This window comes from Myotis daubentonii, chromosome 6, assembly GCF_963259705.1.
Source record: "Myotis daubentonii chromosome 6, mMyoDau2.1, whole genome shotgun sequence".
NCBI classification, from domain to species: Eukaryota; Metazoa; Chordata; class Mammalia; order Chiroptera; family Vespertilionidae; genus Myotis; species Myotis daubentonii.
In genome coordinates this window covers 86,506,645-86,526,266 of record NC_081845.1, presented here as the reverse complement: position 1 = coordinate 86,526,266, position 19,622 = coordinate 86,506,645, and the positions used below count along the sequence as shown (strand labels likewise).

The window sequence follows — 19,622 nt, the reverse complement described above, 5'->3', positions numbered from 1 at the left end:
TAGTTCCTAAATTCTGAGAGATATTCTTTATTGTTAAAATATTAGACAATTAGGTAGTTTGTTAAAATAAAGACAATTAGGTAGTTTTGTTTTGTATTTTAATGTTCTTGCAAAAAATAATTAGCAGCTCCCTTTTTTGCTCATTCTACTCATCCCTGAAACTCTGAAATACAGGAACTACAACAGAGTAGCACTCTGACTCCTAACCAGAAAATCAAGTTACATTGCAGTACTATTTTCTGTACCATGAAGTAATGCAAAGAATATTAAATAAAAATCATAATTAGGCTGGAGAAAGAGCTTTTGGTGACAGAATTGTGGACTTGGCCTGAGCTCCTTTTTCCCTCATTATCTCATTAGACGACTCTATATGTTACTGTTTCCCAATTGCATATGTTTGGCACATGTAATAGTGCCTCATACTAATTAGGTGCTCAGCAAATATTTGTTGAGCAAATGCCTGTTATATTGTTCAAAATACAGAGGACAGTTTGAAAGATGTTATTTTGCTGTTCCTACTTTAAATTGCTTTTGTATTCCTATTTGTTCCACATTTCCATACTCATTTAGTGGCAATATTGTAAACCAGCTACTTTCTAGGACTAACTAATAGTTATTATATACAGGACATTTTTCCATTCTGTGTATGTAAGATTTTTTTAAGCCAGATACTTGGTTTTCAAATAAGATATTGAGCCATGAGTAATATCAGAGGGGTAGAGATAGTTTTGTTCCTTTTCTGAATGGAAATATAAAGCTCTAATATGGAAGAACCACTTAATTCCAGTAAGAAGAGTTGTTTATTCAGTTTCTTACTATTTTTTGTTATTAATCCTCACTTGAGGACATTTTTCCATTGATTTTTAGACAGAGTGGAAGGGAGGGAGAGAGAGAAACATAGATGTGAGAGAGACACATCAATTGGTTGCCTCCCACATGTGCCCCAATTTGGGCCAAGGATTCAGCATGCAACTCAGGTATGTGCCCTTGACCAGAATTGAACCTGGGACCCTTCAGTCTAAGAGCAGGCGCTCTACCCACTGAGCCAAACCGGCTAGGGCTTCTTAGTTTTTAAACACTTGGTTTTTTTTTAAGCAGAGTTCTATTTTAAGATTGTTTCTTTTTAACATGAATAGTCCAGAGGTTAAAATCAATGCTGTGTTAAATAAAAAATATTAGTTACCTTTAACTGTGGAGGTGATACATGAATGAAATTTTACTGTGCATATTGTAATTGTGGCTTTCCCCCCCTTCATTTAACAATTTGTCTTGGAAATAGCAACCTGTCAATATATATAAGTCTTTATTATTCTTTTTTTCTGCTGTGTTTCCATAATAAGGACAGGCCATAATTTATTTGATTGCTCTATTAATCAAGTCAGAAATGGGGAATGTCTAAGTTTTTCCCCCCTATAGCAAACAGTGCTGCAAAGAACACCCTGTACATAAGGGGTGGGCAAAAGTAGGTTTATAGTTATAGTACAAATAATACAATAATCTGCTGAAACCGGTTTGGCTCAGTGGATAGAGCGTCGGCCTGCGGACTGAAAGGTCCCAGGTTCGATTCCGGTCAAGGGCATGTACCTGGGTTGCGGGCATATCCCCAGTAGGAGATGTGCAGGAGGCAGCTGATCGATGTTTCTCGCTCATCGATGTTTCTAATTCTCTATCTCTCTCCCTTCCTCTCTGTAAAAAATTAATAAAATATATATTTAAAAAATAATACAATAATCAATAAATACTAATACAAGAATGAACTTTCACGTACTCACAACTGTAAATCTACTTTTGCCAACCCCTGTATTTGTACACGTTTCAGTATTTTTCAAGGTAAATACCTAGAAGTAGAATTGCAATGCTATGTGTTGTCACTGTGGCCTTCAATATATGGAAATTTCCCTTATTTACCCTAGTCTCTGACCTGGGAAAATGAAAGTAAGTTGTTGTTGATATTTCCTAGATAACCTAGTGTGGATTCCTATAGTTGTCTAAAGTGAGTCGTATGTTCTTTGTTTAGAGATTTGTGATCAATTTTATTAATTCTGCACCAGTTTGGTTCGAGATCAAGCATAGAATTACATGGGGTACAACATCAACTTTACATGCATGCTTTTGTCTAGATGTTAGGAAATAGTAGAACTAAAATATATTACTATGGGAATCCTTTCAAGTGTGGAAACTCAGATTTATATTACCAAAATTTTCTTATTGGTACCTTATTTGTGGTTTTTGTTGTTTTAGGGGAAATTTACGCATTTCGAAAGACACAAGTTTAATTGTACATTTTTAACAATAGTTAACGTCATGTAACTCATATTCTATCAAGATATAGAACATTTCCATCTGACTAGAAATTTCCTTGTTTAAAGGTTCAACCCCTACATAACCACTATTCTTAGATATTTTCTCTTTAGATTAGTTTTGCCTGTTCTAAAACTTCATAAAAATGAAATCATATTCTTTTTGTTTCTGGCTTGTTTTTAAATGTCTGTCAGATTTACCCACAATGTTATGATTATTAGAAATAGGTTCCTTTTTAAATTGATGAGTGTTAGTCCATTGTATGAATGTACTGTAATTGCCCATAATTCATTGTCCTGTTGATAAACATGTGGGTTGTTTCCAATTTGAGGGTACCATGAACAAGGCTTCTATGATCTTTTGTTTGAACAACGCATTCTCTTTCTTTAGTGCAAATTTTTAAAATTTAAAGGAAAGAAAAACGATAATTTATTTCATATTTATATTAGCTTATGCCAATATTTTAAATGCAACATCCTATATAATAAAAGCCTAATGTGCTAAGTGTTTAGTCGTCCGTGTAACCAAAGTGAATATGCCAATGATAAAGGCCACTCAACCGCTCACTATGACATACACTGACCACAAGGGGGCAGGCAGTCGACCGGTCCACCAGTTGCTATGATGTGCACTGACCACCGGGGGCAGATGCTCCAATTGATAGGTTAGCTTGCTGCTGGGGTCCAGCCCATCTGGACTGAGCGAGACGGGCCAGACACACCCTGGAGCCCTCCCACAGTCCCACCTCAGCTGGCCAACTTCCTGCATCCCTCCCTGGCCCTGATCGTGCACCAGTGGGGTCCCTCTGCCTGGCCTGCGCCCTCTCGCAATCCAGGACCTCTCAGGGAATGTTAGAGAGCCGGGTTCGGCCCAATCCTGCAGGCCAGGCCAAGGGACCCCACTAGTGCATGAATTTGTGCACTGGGCCTCTAGTATTAAAGTATTAGGCATTATTATTCTGTACTTCTATGTTTAATATACCAAAAACATAAATCTTGCATTATTTTAAAATCTTCAGCTTTTCATGACACATTTTAGGAATATAAAGACACTATTACAGGATAGGTCCTCTAGACTGGAATCTCATACAGTGAACACTATTAGCAGATACATTAGTTGCTGGCTATGAGCATTTGTAAACAAGTCTTTTTGTGGACATACATTTCATTTTTCATGTATTAATCCCTACAAATGGAATTGCTCAGTCAAAGGGCCAGGTATATGATGAACTTAATAAGAAACTGCAAAACTTTTTCCAAAATGGTTTTTTGTTCCCACCAATAATGCATGAAAGTTCCACTTGCTCCATATCCTCACCAACATTTGATGTTAGTCTTTTCAATTTTAGCCATTCTATGGTATCTCATTATGGTTTTAATTTTCTTTTTAAAAATTCTCAACTGAAGACATGCTTTTTAGAAAATTAATTTTAGAGAAAAAGGGAGAGAAATATTGTTATGAGAGTAAAATATCAATCAGTTGCCTCCGCACATGCCTCCACTGGGGATTGAACCCACAACCAGGGTATGTGCCCTAACCGGCAATAGAACCCATAACCTTTCAGTGTACAGGTTGACACTCCAAAAAACTGAGCCCCACTAGTCAGCGCTTGGTTTTAATTTTACTTTTTCCTGATGACTAATGATGTTGGTGGAATTTTACACGTGGTCATTGCTCATCATCTAACTTCCGAAGTTTTGTTCAAGTCCTTTGTCCATTTTTTTTTTATTGTTTGTCTTTATTGAGTTTTGGAATTCTTTGTATATTCTGGGTACAAGTCTTTTGTCAGACATTTCTGTGAATATTTTCTCCCAGTCTGTGGCTTGCTTATATGGTATCTTTGATGACAGAAGTTTTTATATTTTGATGAAATTCATTTTACCAATCTTTTCTTTTGTGATGATCATATCCTGTGTTTCAGAAATGCTTTGCATTCTCCCACGTGGCAAAGATATTCTCTCTGTTTTGTCTACAAACTTTGAAATTTTAGATTTTATGTCTGGGTCTATGATCCATTGCAAACTAATTTTTTAGTGTATCCTTCATTTCTGAATGGTTCTTTTTTTTTATGATTTCCATGTCCTTTTTAATGATGTTGAAGTTCTCACTAAATTCTTTGAGCATCCTTATAACCAATGATTTGGTCTCTGCATCTAGTAGATTGCACATTTCCATTTAATTTTTCTGAGTTTTGTTCTGTTCTGTTCTTTCATTTGACACATGTTTGTCTCCTCATTTTATCAACCTCTCTGTGTTTGTTAGTATTAGGTAGAGCTGTTGTGTCTCCCAGGCTTGGTAGAGTGGCCATATGTAGTAGATGTTCTGTAGGGTCAAATGGCACAGCCTCCCTGTTCCTCCAAGCTGGGCAGTCTAGATGCCCTCCTCCCCGCCCTGTGGACTGTGTATACCCTCCTGTTGTAGTTGAGCCTTGACTGCTTTTGCCACGTTAATAGGAAGGATTGACCCCCAGGTGATTAGCTGGAAGTACTGGCTGCAACAGATCAGATGTGCAGGGGCCCACCCCACAGTATAGGACTTATTTCAGCAGGGCTCTGAGTCCGCCCATTGAGTGCATCTCATGGAAGTGGTTGGGCATCTTCAATGTGGTCTGAAGCTGTATACCAGGTGCACTGGCTCTGGGGCCTTCTGGGAGGTACAGGCCAAGGTCAGCCACTGCCTATATTCTGCTTGGGGCCTCCTGGCATGAGCTACAAAGCAATCTGCAGATGGCTGCTACTTGTGCTGGGCTTAGAGGTGTGGAGGAGAGGCTAAGCTGCAAACTAAGGCCAGCTGCTGCTAGTGCCTGTCCTGGAGTCACTTACGAGAAGCATGCATCGGGCATGGTTAGGCCAGATGCTACTTGTTTGAGAGATTGTAGGAAAGTCAGAAGCATGAGTCAAGACAGGCCATTAATATGGAAAAGCCACTGGAAACAGCATATTTGGGCCCAAAAGTTGTGTGGCAGGGTTTCAGGAAATCACCAGGGCACGGCCAACAGTGTTAGCCAGGTTGATGGAAACTCAACCCCCTGATCGCCCTGCGGCTCTGTGTGTGACAGGGTGCGGCGCCCCAACCCCCCCACCCATGGGCCCTGCTCTGTGTGACGGGGTAGAGCCGTAACCTCCCCATCGGCCCTGTCCTGAGTGTGAGAGTGGCGGCGCCCCAACCCCCTGATCGGCCCTGTTCTGTGGGTGACAGGGGGTGGTGCCCCAACTCCCCTATCAGCCCTGCTCTGTGCATGACACGGTACGGAGCCCCAACCCCCCTGATGGGCCCTGCTCTGTGTGTGAAAGGGGGCAGCGCCCCAACCCCCTGATTGGCCCTGCTCTGTGCGTGACAGGGGGTGGCGCCGCAACCTCCCCATCGACCCTGCCTTGAGTGTGACAGGGGGCGGTGCCCGAACCCCCCAATCGGCCCTACCCTGAGTGTGACTGAGGGTGGCATCACAACCTCCCAATCCGCCCTGCTCTGTGCATGACAGGGGGTGGTGCCCCAACTCCCCAATCGGCCCTGCTCTGAGCCCAACCAGGGGCTGCACCTAGGGATTGGGCCTGCCCTCTGCCACCCGGGAGCAGGCCTAAGCCAGCAGGTCGTTATCTCCCAAGGGGTCCCAGACTGTGAGAGGGCACAGGCCAGGCTGAGGGACCTGCCTCCCCCCCCCCGAGTGCACAAATTTTTGTGTACCGGGCCTCTAGTCTATATAATAAAAGCCTAAGCGACTGTTACAGCAGAACAACCAGAGCAACTGATCAGTGCACTCCCACAGAGGGAGCATCCCTCTGCCAGAAGCCAGGCTCCTTGCTGGCGAGCGCAGCAGTGGTGGTGGTGGGAGCCTCTCCCACCTCCACAGCAGCGCTAAGGAGCAATGAGCTGAGCAGTAAGGAGCAGCCAGCAGGAGGGCGGTAAGGAGCGAGAGGTCCCGGACTGCAAGCGGGCCTGAGCTGGCAGGCGGACATCCCCTAAGGCAGTGATGGTGAACCTTTTGAGCTCGGCATGTCAAAATTTTGAAAAACCCTAACTTAACTCTGGTGCCGTGTCACATATAGAAATATTCATAATTTTTTTTTATATTTGCAACCATAGTAAAAAAAAAGATTTATATTTTTGATATTTATTTTATATATTTAAATGCCATTTAACAAAGAAAAATCAACCAAAAAATATGTATAAAATGAACAAAAACAGAAAAACAATGTACATTTAGGAAAAAATAATAATAAAAACAATGATAATCAAATGGTACGAAAACTAGAAATTAGTGACTTTTTTAGTGCTGAAGTTTGGTAATTCTTCAATTGCAGGTTCATACTTGGTGCACTTCAAGGCCAAGCAAGCGCCACTAACTTCATCGGTTAGCCAGTTTCTTTTGTTCGTTTTAATATTATTTAATGCTGAGAACAAAGTCTCACAAAAATATCTTGATGGAAAAATGGTTAGCAAAGCCATCGCTAGATTTTTTATGTCGCTAAAAGTGTCAGGTATTCTGTTCCAAGCACTCAAAATTTCTTGTTCGTAGTTGCGCTCTTCTTCATTATTCAAACAATTTCATTCCAGATTTTCAAGTTTCAACCTTAAGTCGACAAACACGAGTCCAAATGCTACCTTGAAAATCTGCAAGTTGCATCTCTAAATCGTCAATTTGCATCCATTGGAAATCCTTTAATTCCAAAGCGCTGTAAACAACTACATCTGGATACTTAATTATTTTAATGGTCTGTTCTAGGCTTCTAAATTGGCCGTATCTTTCACTGAACTGTTCAAATAACGAGTTTACTGTATTCTGGTACATAAGTATGGGCTCCATTACACTCGTTATAGTGGCCTTCTCGAAATACTTTTTTATCCGAGGAAAATACTTATAAGTTTTAGTTTCAATATCTTGCTTGAAAATTTTAAGTTTACTTTCAAAAGATTTGATGTATCCAAACGTAACGTCAATACTTTTGCCAAAACTTTGTAAATTTAAGTTCAGTTCATTTATATGAACAGAGAGATCTGTAAAAAACATCAAATTGCTGACCCACTTATGATCATTGATCTGAGGAAAGTTTGCCAGATCCTTATTCTCAATAAATACCGTAATTTCTTCAAAGCACTCCACAAATCGCTCAGGTACTTTACCTCGACTCAGCCATCTCACATTATTGAACATCAGTAGTCCACTGCAGGTTGAATCAACTTCCTGTAAAAGTGCAGAAAATTCTCGCTTGTGAAGGGGTCAAGAAGCTATAAAATTCACAATTTTTGTTACAACTGACATTAAATCATTCAATTCTGAGAATCCCAATTTGGCACACAACACCTCCTGATGGATAATGCAATGAAAAGGTACAAGTGGATGTCTAATAGCTTCCATAAACAATTTCAGGAATCCCACATTTTTCCCCACCATATTTGGTGCCCCATCTGTCATGACTGACACAATTTTAGAGATATCAATGTTTAGGTCACTGAATGTTTTTATAACAACCTTACATATTTCGTTTCCTGATATACTTATTGGCACTGATTCTAACTTTATCAACTCTTCTCTCATTGTGAGACCATCAGAATATCTAGCAATAATGGCCAACTGAGCATTTGATGTGACATCAGTAGTTTCATCAAGAGAAATTGAAAAATATTTACAACTATTTAAGTCTTTTTTTAATTGATGTTGTACGTTTTTGTTAAGATCTATTATTCTGTCTTTGGTAGTATTTCTACTGAGTGGTAACTCAGAAATTCTTTTAATAATATCTTTATTTTTCATATCGTGAAATAGAGCTGGTGCACATCTTAGAAATGTTTCCTTAATAAATTCTCTGTCACTGAGGGCTTTTCCATGCTGAGCTATGGAGTGAGCAATACAGAAACTTGCTGATGTTAAATTTGTAGAGCATCTTACAAATTTAATGATGGAATTTGATTGACTTTTATAGAGGTGTAGCTGCCTAGAAATGTATTCCTTCCTTTCATGGATACTTTTTTTCAAGAGCTGACAATGATTAGTTTCAAAATGTCTCTTTATATTCCACATTCTGCTTACTAGCATTTCATTACACAGTATGCACAATGATCTGTTGTTTCTGTCGACAATCCCGTACATCTCGGTCCATATGTCTTGAAAGGGTCGGCTACTGCTACTTCCACTTCCTTTATCATTCAATCTTGCTTTTTTATTTTTTTGATTCTCCATCACAAGGCTGCAAAAATAAATATAAATCACGGCGTTTTTTATAAAAGGTTGATAGGTTTCTTACCTATTAACTTTTTGCAGTGTTGTTGCACTGACTCCTGATGCAAAACAATTCAAAGATAGTATGTATAACCAACAAATATATGGTGCTGTAATCAATTATCCAACACGCAGAATGTCTCATCGAGCACTGTTGCACTGTATATCTTTTTCTTCTAACCCTTCCACTCCTGTCTCCTAACGAACATGGCGATCGAGCGCGTCCGTTTGCCTAATGCACCCAAACGCACGGGAAGCTTACCCGAGGCACATGTTGACAATAACGAGGCCGTTTCCAGAATTGGGCATTTTGTCACTCGAGTAAAATAAAATGTCATTAGTAAAGATTAATCTCTTTATAGTGCAATTCTTTTTTTAAAAAATATATATATTTTATTGATTTTTTACAGAGAGGAAGGGAGAGGGATAAAGAGTTAGAAACATTGATGAGAGAGAAACATCGATCAGCTGCCTCCTGCACATCTCCTACCGGGGATGTGCCCGCAACCCAGGTACATGCCCTTGACCGGAATCGAACCTGGGACCTTTCAGTCTGCAGGCCGACGCTCTATCCACTGAGCCAAACCAGTTTTGGCCATAGTGCAATTCTTAACCTTTTTATATTAATGTCAATATTGGAACAATGTATCTTGGATGTTTTCATTATGTATCTTTGCTACGCAACACCGATGTACATGTTTACATTCGGTTTTAGAATTGCATTATTGATCATGAGTAACATGAGTAATAATATTACTCGAGTGATGCCCAACTCTGGCCGTTGCGAGAGACAAATATTTGAATTATGCAATTTTTTGTCTCTGTCGATGCGTGTCACCCAAAATGAGTTCACGTGTCACCTCTGACACGCGTGTCATAGGTTCGCCATCACTGCCCTAAGGGGTCCCAGACTGCAAGAGGGCGCAGGCTGGCCTGAGGGATGCCCCCCCCCCCACACACACACACACACACTGTGCAGGAATTTCGTGCACCGAGCCTCTAGTATGCTACAAATAAAAAGGAGTACAATAAGCACATTAGAGTGGTTTGCTTATGAGGATATAAGAACCAAGGATAAGGGAAACTTAAAGATTTTTCATCATTCCCCATCTCATTTCATGGCATTAGAGAGATTCTCTTATTTAAGATTAGAGGCCTGGTGCACGAAATTCGGGTCACTAGACCTGACCGGTGATCAGGGCCTATCAGGGCCCTACTTCTGGCTGCCAGCCGGGGCCTCCCTTCCCCGGCTGCCAACTGCTGGCCAGGGCCTTCCTTCGTTCCATGCCGCCCCCTGGTGGTCAGCTCACGTCATAACAAGCTGTCGAACTCCTGAGGGGGCAGTTTGCATATTAGGCTTTTATATAGAGAGAAGATATGATCTGTAGATATATCGAACTGGCAGTATGATGAAAGCAAATGAAATGACTGAGGACACCACTGTCACAACCCATCCACCTTGTGGAATTCTTTTGTTGTTGTTGTTGTTGCTGTTAATCCTCACCTAAGGATTTTTTTCCCCCCCATTGATTTTTAAGAGAGCGGGAAAGACCGAGAGAAACATCAATGTGAGAGAAACACATTGATTGGTTGCCTCCTGCTTGAGGCCTGACCAGGGCCCAGGCTGGGGAGGAGCCTGTAACCAAGGTACATGCCCTTGATGAATCAAACCTGGGACCCTTCAGTTTGCAGGCCGATGCTCTGTCCACTGAGCCAAACCGGGCAAGGCAGCCTTGTGGAATTCTTATTCTCCCGTCAAGATATCTTAGAAACCATATGTGTTGTGTGACTATCAGACATAATGACCAAGTGAGGAGACCCATGTCAGTCTGTACTTATTCATTTAGAATGTTTAATTTCCCTTTTAAATTAGTTAAAATTTAAATAGAAATACAAGTTCTAATATTTTCTTCTTTCTGGGGGTGTACACATACCACTTTGAAGACCATTGATTTGAAACACCTGTTTGAAGGAAATTACTTGAAATTGCAAGATAAAGTTTAAAATCGATTCCATAACATCTGTGTGTTTTAATATAAAATGTGATTTCCCTGAATCTTTGGGGGAAATTACCATTCTAGTAATACGTGCCTTCAGAAACTCACTAGTACATATCCAGTATGAGAAACAGGTTCTTAAGCTGACATCATTGATCAAAGATCTGAGAGATTTTGGGGAATAATATTTCCTTTCTTTTAACATTAAGACAGTTCACTATTATTGCTCTTCTAGAATGGAACCCAGTATGAAGTATTATGTTGTGAAATATGCAGTAATTTTATGACACTCATTTTTATTTTTTCTTTAACTTTACAGAGACTGTGCAGTTGATCCAACTTGTGTTTTATGCATGGAGTGCTTTTTGGGAAGTATTCACAGAGACCATCGATACAGGGTTAGTAATGTCCAGATAATAACCATACCTAGTATCAAATTTTATACCACCTACCTTTTCTGCTTTTTTAAAATTCCAAGGTTTAACACTAAAATAGGAGAGAGTGGTTTAAGAAATGTGTTATTTAAACACCATTAAACATACAATGGCAGTATAGATATGAATTATGAATCCAGACTTCTTGGAACATGTGGTTTAAGAAAGACAACACAGATATCAGCTCCTCCATATTAGTTTTCAGTTAGTTTATCTTGATGTTTTTCTATATTTATTATCTTCAAAACTCTAGGTTTAAGAAAGGGGTTATCAAAAATCAGAGGCTAAAGTTGAGTTAAAAGTGTGAGAGGGAGGTTCCTAAAGGGGTTTGTGTGAGACAAGGAAAAGTGATAGGATTATACATTTAAGAAATGTTCTATTTATTGGTCATCTTCCACAGAAGATTTGTCATTTCTTAATATTAAAGAGGCAGCTACTACAGTGTAGAAGAGGGCTCAACTCCAAAACATAAGACCCACTAATTTTATTTTTATTTTTTTCTCTGCTATAATGCAATCAGTACTTTTACAAAAATCAGGTTTGTTTGCTTTTAAGTCAAGGATAAGACAAAGGCAGATTATTATTAAGCCTGTCTTGGGTTCTCTACTAAAAGTTCAAAACAGATCCATGAACATTCAGAAATTAGGGAACTGATAGTAGCTGGAGCTTTTTCTACTCTAATCTCAAATAAAATGGTAGAAAATATTGCAGTCTTATTATTTTAGGAGCCCTGTTGGTTCAGGACTTTTCCTCCTATTTGATTTACTCATAGTACCCAAATATTGATAATAACGAACTAAAAACAGCTATAAAATTGAACTCCTTGTATGTTTGTGTTCTCTTTATTTTCATAAATCAGTAAGAGAATCCCAGTTTTCTTTAAGCCAGCGGTTCTCAACCTGTGGGTCGCAACCCCTTTCAGGTCGAATGACCCTTTCACAGGGGACGCCTAAGACCATCGGAAAACACATATATAATTACATATTGTTTTTGTGATTAATCACTATGCTCTAATTATGTTCAATTTGTAACAATGAAATTGGGGGTCACCACAACATGAGGAACTGTATTAAAGGGTCGCGGCAGTAGGAAGGTTGAGAACCACTGTTTTAAGCTGTTCTACCTATCTTCGGTAATAGAATGTGCATGAAAACTATAGGGTGGAGTTAGCATTTTTCAAATGCCTGCCTGCCTGCCCATGTTTCTTGACATATATCTTTGCAGTCCCTTAGAATAACTGTCTTTTGTGGGTTTACATTAATTATTTGTGATATATAACACACAGATAGTTTGGGCAAAATATATTAAGGCTGATCTAAAATTTGCACTTAACCATTTCTAAACTCTCAGAATTTTTTAAAGAGCAGAATTTCCAGTCTACCAATGATTAACTAATAGATTTTGTCTTGCCAGATTTCTTGAATCATTTCCATGTCTTAAAAGAATAAGTAGCTTCTTTTGCTCCTCCCCATTCCTTATGTGGAAATGCAAAGACAGGTCATCTGAGCACAAAGCAAGATGGTGGCCATCTCCAAGGCAAGAGAAGAGGCCTCAGGATGAAACCTTCTGGCTGGCACCTTTCTTTTGGACTTTCCAACTTCCAGAATGGCTCCTAATTTCCCTGACCAGAAGCTACTAAAGCTACCCCAGACATACTGCCTAGTCATTTTTTGCAAATGGTCTTTCAGCTCAGCCATAATTAGTCCTGCTCACGCCTGCAGGATTGGCCACCCAGCCCCCCTGTTTCTCCTGGCTGAGGGGGTGTCAGCAGCAGCAGGATTCCTCTCCTCTCTGGGCTGTCTCCCTGGTTTGTATCAGCCCCACCCCCTTTTGCCCTCCTCCCTTGCTCCATCTACCACCTTTAGATGTTTCAGTGCACAGATCGCTCAGGTGTATTTGTGCATTGAAAAGGGAATATTTTGTTGTGATATGGCTGCTCAAATTCTTGAAATTTCAGGGGGAGAGATCAGGGGAATCTTTCAGGATGCCACTACTCTGATATCACTTACATTTAAGTCCTTTATCCATTTTGAGTTTATTTTTGTGTATGGTATAAGAAGGTGGTCTAGTTTCATTTTTGTGCCTGTACATGTCCGATTTTCCCCGCACCATTTATTGAATAAACTGTCTTTACCCAAAAAGAAGAAGAAAAAGAAGTATAAATAATTATTGAACCCTGCAAGTGGTGCAAAGGTTTTTTGTGACCAGGCAGTCTACTTTTGTATTTCCTGAGCTTCCTTCTCAAAGAAGGATATTTAGGGAGTGTAAGAAAAGAAAAATAAACGGTCTTTCTAGTTTTTATTGCTTACTTCCTCTAATGCAGATGCAGCACTCTTATTGGACTATCCTAGTTCTTATAACTCTTGAATCTGGCATATTACAGTATAGCACTGTAACCTGCTAGCATAGAGGCCAGCATTATACCAATTTAGCCAAAATCCAGCCCCCAAACCCTCATGATTTCCCTAATTAAGAAACTTACATATGTGAGCATATTTTATCTCTTTAAAATATCTATTGTTTACTAGTTCACTACAAGGTAGCTTATTTTATTTTGAATCACTTCTGTTAGCTTATAGGCATATTTAAAATAAGCTTTAAACTATTGAGAGGTTTGTCATTTTTTTAAATTTCATCCCTCCAAAGAAATTTAAACACTCTAGCAATGTTATTTCCTTAACTTGCTTTTCTTATCATCTGAGAGCCCTCAGCAAACACTTACTGACAAGATGCTTTATGATTTTTTTTTAAGATGACAACGTCAGGAGGTGGAGGTTTCTGTGACTGTGGTGATACTGAAGCTTGGAAAGAGGGTCCTTACTGTGAAAAACACAAACTTAACACCTCTGAAATTGAGGAGGAAGAGGTAAAAACAATTTTCAAAGTTTTGTGTGTGTTTTTTAAGGAAATACTATTTAACCATGAGTTTAAAATACTTTGAGACATGGGAATAAGGTTATAATATGAGCAATGGATAAGAAAAATAGTCCTGTCACTAACAGTGACCAGGTATATTTTAAAAGTTGTTTGCATTTAATGATGCCATACCATTGCTAATAGTACACACTTGAAATTTTGGAAATTTAGTTTAATTCAGCTTTTTTTAAGTTCTCATTTATTATTGAAGGGATTACTTTTCCTATATGTGTAGACCACTTAGTGTGTTTTTGTATATTTGTGTTGTAACTATCTTTAGTCTTTTCTATAGCCATATCTGGCAGCCAGTTCTAATTGTCATCTGGTAAATCAGTGATATTGGATGTTATGCGACCAAGTGTAGAGGTGATAGCTCAGTACAAATTATACTCACTCCATCTGTAAATATGTGCTCTAATAAATTGTTGATCTTGTATTATATTTCCCTGATATTTATAAGGATATATTTATAACTACTGGTAAATAAGTACTTGACTCTCTGCTGCTGCTTGTGACAATTTGATGTTTGAGTCAAGATCCTTATTTCAACCCTGGCTAGTGTTGTTCAGTCATTAGAGCGGCGGCCTGAGCACTGAGGGGTCATGGTTTTGATTACCAGTTAAGGGCACATACCTGGGTTGCAGGTTCGATCCCTGCCCTGGTGGGGTGCATGCAGAAGACAGCCAATCAGTGTGTCTTTCACATCAATGGTTGGTGTGCTTTTTTTTCTCTCTCTGTCTTTCTCTCTCTCCCCCTCCTTCCTTCCTCCCTTCCACTCTTTCTAAAAATCAATGGAAAAAATATCCTCAGTCCACTTTTGTATTTCCTGAGCTTCCTTTCTTTTCAAAGAAGGCTATTTAGGGAGTGTGAGAAAAGATAAGAATTAACAAAAAAAAAACAACAACAAAAAAGATCCTTATTTCAGATTTTATTTTTAAATAGCTGAGAGCTGGGTACATTCGAAGTACTTCTGTGTTATTAGTAGGTCTAATACAGATTTGAGGCGTAAATAATCCTTCCTGGTGCTCATACCTTATAGGTCTCAAATATTTTAACAGAACAACCAAGACTTTATGGTGTAGGACAATGTCTTTTAGACTGTGTTCCACTGTGTTTTGGACAGATAAAATTGTGCACAATTATTCAATGGTATAGAAAACATATATCTTGTGTTTTATGTGCTTTGTCCAAGCGTTCTAGAATTTGCTACAGGGAGACAAGTGGCTAGGGTTTTGGATTTCTTCACTCCTTTTAGAGCAGCTTCATTTTTATCATATTAGAGGCCCGGTGCATGAAAATTCTTGCACTGGAGGGGGTCCCCAGCCCAGCCTTCCCCTTTCACAATCCGGAAGCCCTCAGGGTATGTCCTATTGACAACTTAGGGGGAGCAGGCCTAAGCAGCAATTTGGCCTCCCTCTGTGGGAGGCGACTGGGCCGATCATGGGAAGGCGCTGTCCCCATCAACTCACTGCTGCTGTCACTGCCGGCCGTGCCGGCAGGCCCTCGCTTCTTTGTGCTGGCTATCTGGAGCCAGGCCAGCAAGGGAAGGGGCTGTGGGAGGTTGAGGCACAGCAGGTCGCACCCCATCCAGCCTCTGTGGAGGCTTGGCGCCAGGAGCAGAGGCAGAGGGTCCCATTCCTGCTCCTGCAGCGGCCCCGCCTCTGCTCCCACTCCCACTCCCGGGGAGGTGTTGCCTCCTTCCCCGTGCTGCCGCTGGCCGTAGGCTCTCACAGCCGCTGTGGCTTTGTTCACATGCACGTCTGCTCTAAGTAGCATATTATCCTTTTCTTAGTATAGATATCAGACTGGAGTTCTGTATGTAAAATTATAAACAAGACAAATGAATATATATTTGAAAAAAAGGGGGTTTGCTTTAAAAAGAAATGAAAACCAGTATAAAACATTAGGACTATGGGAGAAAATATTTGCAAATCATATATCTGATAAGGGTCTAGTATCCAAAATGTATATCTTACAACAATAAAAAGACAACCTAATTAAAAATGGTCAAATGATGCCCAGCCGGTGTGGGTCAGTGTTTGAGCGCCACCCTGTGAACCAGGTTATGGTTCAATTCCCAGTCAGGGCACATGCCTCAGTTATGGGTTCGATCCCCAGTGGGGGGCGAGCAGGAGGCAGCCGATCAATGATTCTCTCTCATTGTTGATGTTCCTTTCTCTCTCTCAAATCAATAAAAACATATTTTTTAATGGTCAAAGGACTTGAATAAACATTTGTCTGAAGAAGATACAATACAAATGATCAGTAGACACATGAAAACATGCTCAACATTATTAGTCAAGGAAATGTAAATCAAAAGCACAATGAGTTATCCTAGATGGCTGTAATAAAAACTTAGAAAAGGAAAAGTGTCGGTGAGGATGTAGAAAAATTGTAATCCATTGTACATTGCCAGTGGGAATGCAAAATTATTTCAATGCTGTGGAAAAGTTTGGCTTTTCTTAAAATGTTAGGCATAGAATTTCCATATGAGCCTGTCCTCAAAATTTTAAACATAGAATTGCCATATGAAACTAATTTCACTCCTAGGTATATATCCAAAAGAATCGAAAACAAGTATTCAAATAAGTACATGAACATGAATGTTTGTGGCAGCATTATTCACCATTGCCAAAAGGTGGAAATTGTTGAAATATCTAGCATTAAATGGATATATATAAATTGTGGCATATACATACAATGTAATATGACTCAGCCATAAAAATGAATAAAATACCAATACATCCTAAAACATGAGTGAACCTCCATAACATTATGCTAAGTAAACCAGATACAAAGTCACATATTGTATAGTTCAATTTATATGAAATATCCAGAATAGATAATATTGTAAAGACGGTGGTTGCCAGGAACAGGAAAGGGAAGAATGGGGAAAAACTCTTAATGGGTAAAGGGTTTTATTTTGAAGGAATAAAAATGTTTTGGAACTAGCCCTCGCTGGTTTGGCTCAGTGGATAGAGCATCAGCCTGTGGACTGAAGGGGCTAGGGTTTGATTCCCGTCAAGGGCATGTATCTCAGTTGCTAGCTCCTCCCTGGGCCCTGGTCAGGATGCCTGCAGGAAGCAACCAATTGATGTGTTTCTCTAGGTCTTTTACTCTCTCTTTCCACTCTCTCTAAAAATCAATGGTAAAATATCCTCAGGTGAGGATTTAAAAAAAAATGTTTTGGAACTAAATAGAGGTGTTAGTGGCACAAATTATGTCTATACAAAATACCACTGAATTGTGCACTTTAAAATGGTTAATTTTATGTTCTATGAATTTCATCTCAATAGATTATTTAAAAAGAAATATTTTAAGACTTCTGTTACCTTTTTATCTGTTTTAAGGTAGGCTTAAAAGAGTTTTCTAAGAAAAATTATGAATCTGCCTGCAGTTACTCTGTTGGCTTTATCCTCATACTTTAGTAGGGTAGCTATCAAAATGTGCAGACTTTGGGTAATTTCTTGAATTTTAAGAATATAACAGCAAGGTCACTTGCCTGGCTGAAGCTACATGGCCCTGCCTAGAGAATATATACTCCACAGAAACTTGACAGAGAATAAAACCTCTGGACTCTACCACTTAATTCCTATTTACGAATTCAGTTAAGAGAAATGAGGTCTTCAGGGATAAGATTATAAGGTAAGATAAAAAAACTAGTGGCCCGGTGCACTGGGCCTCTAGTAGTTTTTCTATTTTTAAATAGTTGAAAAAATCAATAGGATAGTATTTTGTGGCATGTGAAAATTTTATGAAATTCAAATTTCAGTGTCCATAAATGAAATTTTATTAGCACACAGTGACATTTAATTGTTGATGTATGATCTATAGCTGCTCTTTTTCTACAGTAGCAAAATTGAGTAGCTAAGACAGAGAACCCTGTAGCCTGCAACAACTAACGTACTGACTCTTCACAGAAAAGGTTTTCTGACACCAGGTATACACTAGTAGAAGCGTTTATTATACCTGATTCAAACTCACTAAATGCCATCTCCTATGCTTGGGTGTGCAGGGTAAGTCAGGAGGCTGTTGGGATAGTACCTCTTCTAGTTGAGACCCACCACATACTATATAACCTACTATGTAGTGTCTCCTTTGTTGATCTTCTTCATAAGAATCATACCAAATTTCTCTTAGATCTCTGCATTAGGAAATGTTATGTTTCTCTTGGTTTGAACCTGATAATTGATTATGTTTCCTTTTGTTGAGGCATCTGGAAAACAGAGCCAAAATGTTTGGAAATAGAGCCTGTCTTTAGTAGCTATATGAAAACTTATGATCTGAATTTATAAATAGGTATTATTTTGACTTCAGTTTATTTTCCTACCTTTATTTTTCACTTTACCTGCTTTGTATATCTATTTTTCAATTCTATTATACTGCTTATATTCTTCAGTTGCTATAAATACTACTTGGAACAAAATTTAATTCAATAACAAATATTAACTGAATGAGCAACCTCAGCAAATACTTTTTAATCTAAAATTTTCACTTTGCTGCTCTCATCTCATTAGAATGCAGATTAGTGATCTTTTGTTGTTTGCTTTGTTTTTGTTTTTTGTTAATATCCTCACCCAAGGATATCCCATTGATTTTAGAGATACATTGATTGGTTGCCTCCTGCATGTGCCTGACCAAGCCGGATTGAACCTGCAACCCAGTATGTGCCCTTGACCAGGAATCCAACCCAAAACCCTTTGGTGCACTGGCCAATGCTCTAACCACTGATCCACACCAGCCAGAGCAATTGCAGATTAGTAATTATTAATAGCTAAATATTATGCTAAGTACTATACTTGGTTTATCTCATTTAGTTCTGAGAACAGCCATATAAGGTAAATATTGCTGGTACCAATATTCTATATCTGCAGAAGCTTGAGTTTTAAGAGAGATTAAGAAACTTGCTCAAAGTGTCCCACATAGTAAGTGCTGGAGCAGTGCTTTAAGCTTAGGTAGTATAGGCTCCAATAATGGAACTTTTTTGACAGTACCTTATACTGGTTTTTTAAAACATTTTTAGCAGTGGAATTGCTATTTTAAATAAGATTCTAATTTTTAAAATTACAATAATAAGACAGATAAAAGTGGTATTATTAATAAATTTATTTTTTATAAGTTGAAATGTATATTATTTACTTGTTAAGAAAATTATTCAGGCCCTAGCCGGTTTGGCTCAGTGGATAGAGTGACAGCCTGTGGACCAAAGGGTCCCGGGTTTGATTCTGGTAAAGGGTACATACATTGGTTGCAGGCTCCTCCCTGACCTGGGCCCTGGTCAGGTCTCGTGCAGGAGGCAACCAATCGATGTGATTCTCTCATATCAATGTTTCTTTCTGTCTTTCCCTCTCTCTTCCATTCTCCCTAAAAATCAATGGAAAAATATCCTCGGATGAGGATTAACAAAAAAAAGAAAAGAAAGATCATTCAGTCCTGGCCAGTGTGGCTCAGTTGGTTGGGAGTCATCCCATGCACTGAAAGGTTGCTGGTTCAATTCCAGGTCAGGGCACTTGTCCAGATTGCGGGCTTGATCCTCTGTGGGGGTCATGCGGGAGGCACCTGGTGGATATTCTGCTCTCACATCGATGTGTCCCTCTTCCTTTCTCTTTCTCTAAAAATCAAGTTAAAAAAACAAAACAAACAAAATTTAAAAAACTAGTCTGTAAAAAAAAAAAGGAAAGATAATTCTAGTTTGTTTCTAGTTTTAGTTGGGTGGTATGGAGAAAATCTTCATTCATGCCTTATTCACATATGAAA

The 19,622-nt window shown here is 39.1% G+C and overlaps 1 protein-coding gene across 11 annotated transcripts in view; it reads left to right on the top strand.

Moving 5' to 3' along the window:
* Positions 1 to 19,622, top strand: part of UBR2 (ubiquitin protein ligase E3 component n-recognin 2) — a 122,195-nt gene that overhangs the window by 20,151 nt on the left and 82,422 nt on the right. For all 11 annotated transcript variants that reach the window (XR_009453509.1, XR_009453510.1, XM_059701697.1 and 8 more), the window contains exons 3-4: positions 10,835 to 10,913; positions 13,702 to 13,815. Coding sequence is in view for 9 of the 11 variants with exons in the window: in XM_059701697.1 (XP_059557680.1) it covers positions 10,835 to 10,913; positions 13,702 to 13,815 (193 nt within the window). In the remaining 2 variants the exon portion in view is untranslated. The remainder of the gene's footprint in view (positions 1 to 10,834; positions 10,914 to 13,701; positions 13,816 to 19,622) is intronic.